Source organism: Verticillium dahliae, genomic scaffold, assembly GCF_000150675.1.
Source record: "Verticillium dahliae VdLs.17 supercont1.4 genomic scaffold, whole genome shotgun sequence".
In the NCBI taxonomy this organism is placed as follows: Eukaryota; Fungi; Ascomycota; class Sordariomycetes; order Glomerellales; family Plectosphaerellaceae; genus Verticillium; species Verticillium dahliae.
Window position 1 is genome coordinate 862,129 of NW_009276925.1, and position 5,237 is coordinate 867,365.

Sequence of the window (5,237 nt, forward strand, 5' to 3'; positions counted from 1 at the left end):
GACCACAGGGACAGATGCTTCAGCGTTGGGTTTCCGGTGAAGAGCTGGGGCACACTGGTCAATTCTTTCTGCTTCTTCATCGCGCACCCGTGGCCGGGATGGACTGGTGCCGCATTTCGCAAGCTGGAGTGACGTACATCGAGAACGCTGCCGACGAGGACCTTTTGGTGGGAGTCGAGCGAGACGCCCGACTTTTGGACAATGTCCGTGTTCTTGATGCCGATGGACTCGAATGAGGGGCCACCCGCCGACGCATCGGCTTGCGCCTTTGCGCTCTCTGATGGGGTTCCTGCGGGCATCTTCTTGTGGACTTTGGTGGCGAATGACTTGGCGGCAGGGTGGGACGCAACTTGCTTTGCGATTCTGAGGTTGCTGGGCAGAGGGACTTTCATGTTGATGAGTTGAAGCAGAATGAGGAGGACAGAACAGTGAGACTGGCATATATCATTGTTAGACATGAAACTGTCGCGTCACAACTGTAAATGGTGACGGCGCCTTTCCTACGATGGTGATGATGGTTGACGTCACTAGGATGATGGGTCAAGACACCTGATGCTCGGCACGCCTATGCTCGGCACGCCTAGCTTTCCAACGTCGCTCATGTCTCAGGCAATCTGGGTATTTTTTTTTTTCCTTCTTGTTACTATTTCAACCAAGCCTGTAACATGATGAGCTTCTTCGCAGCTTGTGCTGACCCGAGCCCAAGTTGGCATCTCCTCGTGGCATCTCCTCATGGCATCTCCTCGTGGCATCTCCTCGTGATTCTCACAGGGGCCGATGCCCTGAAGGCCCAAGGAACTTGACTGAGGGCCCCTGAGTCGTACCAGCTGAATTTGACGAATTGGCCCTGAAATCCTGGAACATGTGCCCCCAAGTTCTGTCACCCCTGAGCTTTGTAGGGCCCGCTTCAGCTCCATGCTGGCAACAGTGTTTACATGCTTGCAGTGTGAGAGCCAATCTGCATGATTGCAGTGTGAGCGACTGTCTACATGATCGCCGTGTGAAGGACTATGTGCACCTCGATCGCAGAACAATGTACTCATTCATCATGATGCTTGAAGCAAGTCTAGAGAGAAAAGAGAATGCCAATCGATGACGCCCGCTCAATGCCTCGCCATGCCTCGCCATGCCTCGCAATGCCTCGCCATGCCTCGCAATGCCTCGCAATGCCTCGCAATGCCTACACACCAAATGCACACCCAAAAATGCTCGTCCGCCATCGTCCCGTCTCGTCACAGCACGCCCACAGACCCCTACCCCAGCGGCGTCAGCTCGCCCCTGAACGGCCTCTGCGTCGCGAGCGCAGCCTCGTCCACCCTCCAGACGCCCTTGGTCCTGTCGTCATACAGGTGCTCCCACCCCTCCATGCCCTCCGCAAGCCGGTGGAAGACGTCGTGCTTGGCGCCGGGCGCGCTCCGGAACAGCAGCGGCGTCCACGTGCGGCCCTCGTCGGCCTCGGCAGCCCGCATCTCGCGCTGCGCCCTCTCGAGCTCCGTCTTGGCGGCGACGGCCGCGCGCACGTCGCCCGCGCGCAGCCCCGCCGCCACGTCCCGCCACGCGCGCTTCGACTCCCACGGATCCTGCGCGTCGAGCGGCGCCATGTCGAGCGGCGCGACGGTCGCCTCGTCGAGGCGGAACGTGTCGACGACGTCGCCGCGGGCGTCGCGCACCGTCCACGCGTCGGACCACACGCCCTCGAGGCTGTAGACGGGTGCGCGGCGCGGGTCGTCGCGGCGGAAGACGACGGCCGTGAAGCCGTTTTTGCGCCCGCCCCAGCAGAGGCCGGCGCCCGAGAAGCGCATCTGCGACACGTAGGCGCCCGACGACGGGATGGTGTAGACGCCCGTCATCTCCGGGTAGAGGCGGCCGCCGAGGAAGCCGCGCACCTGGACGGCCGGCAGCGGGATGAGGTAGTCCTCGGCGTAGCGGTCAATGTGCAGCACGGCGTGGCCGACCTGGCGGATGTCGACGGTGCCGGAGAAGGACATTTCGACGCGCGCGTAGCCGTCGGCGCGGATGCCGTTGGCCGTGTCCGACACGTGCATGGCTGTGATGGGCGGGTGGTGCGAGACCTGCTCCGCGACGAGCGTCGTCGTCGCCTTGGCCGGCGCGTCGACAAAGGACGCGAGGAAGAGCTCGCCGAGAAAGGCGTTGAGGGGCTTCTTGATCGACACGGTCGGCGATCCGTCAATGTAGAGCTGCGAGCGCAGCGATGACAGCATGTGCGTCAGCACGAGAAGGGCGCGCCGCGCTGGGTCAGGCTCCAGCGCCGGCGCTGCAAAGATGGCTGGATGCTCGGCCCAGCAGCGACCGACTTCAACGACAGACGTCGGTGCGAGGAACATGGGAGGCGCTGTAATGTTGGAGAGGTCACCCTGCGTCGAAGCGAGGAACTGAGGAGACACGGTCAGCATGTGCAGCCTGTGGGCGGAGGAAACCCGAATGGGGGCCGGGATGAGCGGGGCCGTCTCCGGGTGAAGTGTCCGGCCTGGGTTAGGGTCGGAAGGTTAGGGTTGATCGGGTTAGGGTTGAGTCAGACGAAATTCTTTCCCATGCGAGAGAGAGAGACAGGGAGAGACCCCACTGAGACTGCTGTGGGGAGCGCCAGACTCACCTGGACCAGATCCTTGATGCGCGACGACTTGTGCTTGGAATCCATGACGTCGACCATGACCGTATGCCACGGGCAGACAAAACAATATTGAGCAGAAAAATCGACACCAGACGAGAGCGACGAGATGCCAAGACGACTTTGCCAATATTTCGCAGGACAAGAGAGGAAAAGAACAATCAATCGTGCAACGAAACAGCAACGAGCAGACCCCCGACCCTTTGTACCCGTTTCAGCAGAACCCCAGCGCCTGTCCCAGCCCACAGCCAACAGCCCCCATCCCCATGCCCGTCCCACACTGGAGCGATTCGAAACGGCACAGGCCTTGTTCGTCTCAGCTCTGACGAGACGGGGGGTGGAGAAAAGGTACCACAGCGTCTCAAGCTTTCGACCACGTCTGCCATGATGATGCCAACCCTTGCCTGTCCCAACTGATGGCGGCCCTTCGTAGCGGCAGCACATCGGATGCTCCCCATTCCGTGCTGCTGTCATCCAACGCAGGGGCGCAGACTTCCACGCGGCCCTTCAATCTATAGACCCGGCGAGAGCATGTGACGCCTTGATCCCCCCCCGCCGGCTCGTTGTTTGCCCGTGCCGCCCCATACTCGGCGTCGGGCGAACCACCAGCGTCGCATTGCCGCTGTCACTGCCGCTGCCGCTTTTCCCTTTGAACTAGGTAGGTAGGGCTAGAATTTAGATATATTCCGACCCCCTACCTATCTCCTATCTACTGCGGACTACGTGTAGAAGACCTCTTCACTCTGCTCTAACTAACGCTCTGACAAATCTACACCAGGTGTCTTGCTAGGTACTTGTATACTTGAACAGCCTTTCAGTCAATCTCTGCGAACTTATGAATGCTTCTTACTTTGTGCCAGCCTTTTCCCCTGCTCATGCCGTCAGCTTGAACAGAGACTGGTGTTCCCTCTACAGCTGTAATTTCCTCCTCGAACATGGCGTCCCTATCGCCGAGTGCTTGTTGCCCACTCGGCTACCAATTACGGAAGGCGAAATCGAACCTCACAACATCATGATGGATTGCCTTCCAACGTCCCGCCCAATATCCACGCTTAGTCCCAGTGAAACCTCTCCTCTCCTCCCAATAATATCGCCGCCAGTGCTGCGATCGCGCAGACTAAGATGCCGTCGAGAAGTCTTGCTTCTGCTTCTTGAGCAATCTGCAAACGCAAATGGCACCATGGCGTATTCGTGATGTCGGCATGCGAAGTAGAGCAGTCTGATGCTTCGATACACCCTGAATTTTCAAGGAGGCGAAGCAAAAGAAATGGGATTCACACCTTGGAGGTTCTGCGCATGCTGAAGTCGCTATCCTACAGACAAGCCTGCTGGTGAAAGATGACCCTTCCAGAACACTGGTCAGGTCAGATCCATTTGACACACTCACTGTCCATCATGACGACCCTATCGCACGCACAAGTCAAGCACGCGCTGGCTCAAAACCTGATGAATTCCCCAGATACAGGAAACAGAAACATGCACCCAAAGACGCCGCACTCGTATATCGTCATCAAGAACATCCCGTGATTCTAAGCAGCCCTCCCATCCGCCCGCTCCGCCACTCGCCCTCCTGCCTCGCCTCAATCTCTGCCTTCGCCCCCTCATCAAGCCAACTCCGCCAAGCAAAGAAGTCCCCCGTCGTCTTGGGCGCCATCATCATTGCCAGCTCCCCCGGCGGAGCATCAACCAGCCCAAACGCGACGAGCCGCTGCCGATCCCAGAGCCCGAACCCCAGCGCGCGGAACGGCCTAAACGACACGGTCCGGATCGGGGAGCGCACATTCTGGGAAAGCAGCTGCGCCCACTTGTAGCCGTACGCCTCGAAGCCGAAGCGCGCGCGAAAGTCGCCTCGTGGAGGGTGCGGCACATCGGCTGGCCACACGTTTGTCGTCTCGCCAAGGGCATTCACCTCTCCGGTCGTTGACGCCCAAGGCTTGGGCAGCTGCAGCGGATATTCGCCGAGCGGACCGGTGCTCGGCGCCGAAAAGGGGTGCCCGATGCAGCTGTCCGCAAGGGGCTTGCCCTCGAGGTGATGGACGTAGTAAAGCGCCGTGAGCACCTCTTCTGAGTAGACCGTCGGGTGGCCGAACCAGGCATTGACATCCATGGCCCATATCTGCTCCACGTCGTGCGCTGTCCATCCCAAACGGCCCTCCTTCGCCGCATTTCGGACCTCATAGATTACTTGGAGGTTCCAGAGACCACGCGTCATGTGCTGCATTTCATACCAGGATGGTGGACCACCTGATTCTGGTCGGTACGGACGGCCTTCGAATCGCTGTGACCAAGGAAACCCGCGTGGCGGTTGCAAGTACTCGGAGCTCGCGTCGGCGAGATGCTCTGCATTGATGGACATGCACCGGTCATGAAAGAATCGGAAGCCGCCGGTGGCAATGCTGGCAATACGTCGTGCGAGAAAGAGCAGTTGCCTCGCTGACAGGCCGTCGGGGGACTCTCGTAGAGTCGCCCGTAGCGACAACCCCGTCAAGGGCCCTGGCTCCATGGTACCAAAGTCCTTTTCCTTCCTGCGTAGGTATGAATCGAGAAAGGAGGCAAAGTGGGCGCGGGTGGATTAGATGGCGTCGACTGGCGGATGCGAGCCACGGTG

The 5,237-nt window shown here is 59.6% G+C and overlaps 3 protein-coding genes across 3 annotated transcripts in view; all 3 read right to left on the reverse strand.

The window, feature by feature from the left end:
• The window catches only part of VDAG_02624 (uncharacterized protein), a gene marked incomplete at both ends in the record, with an annotated part of 937 nt that extends 545 nt beyond the window's left edge, over positions 1-392 (reverse strand). The window contains one exon of the mRNA XM_009653277.1: positions 138-392. Within this exon, the coding sequence (XP_009651572.1) occupies positions 138-392 (255 nt within the window). The remainder of the gene's footprint in view (positions 1-137) is intronic.
• An 861-nt stretch (positions 393-1,253) lies between these two features.
• On the reverse strand, positions 1,254-2,671 carry VDAG_02625 (kes1; the record flags this gene model as incomplete). Its single annotated transcript, XM_009653278.1, has 2 exons — positions 1,254-2,393; positions 2,615-2,671. 2 exons carry the CDS (start codon positions 2,669-2,671, stop codon positions 1,254-1,256), a joined length of 1,197 nt encoding a protein of 398 aa, XP_009651573.1.
• Positions 2,672-4,139: 1,468 nt separating this feature from the next.
• The window catches only part of VDAG_02626 (uncharacterized protein), a gene marked incomplete at both ends in the record, with an annotated part of 2,312 nt that continues 1,214 nt past the window's right edge, over positions 4,140-5,237 (reverse strand). The window contains one exon of the mRNA XM_009653279.1: positions 4,140-5,154. Coding sequence (XP_009651574.1) covers positions 4,140-5,154 — 1,015 coding nt within the window. The remainder of the gene's footprint in view (positions 5,155-5,237) is intronic.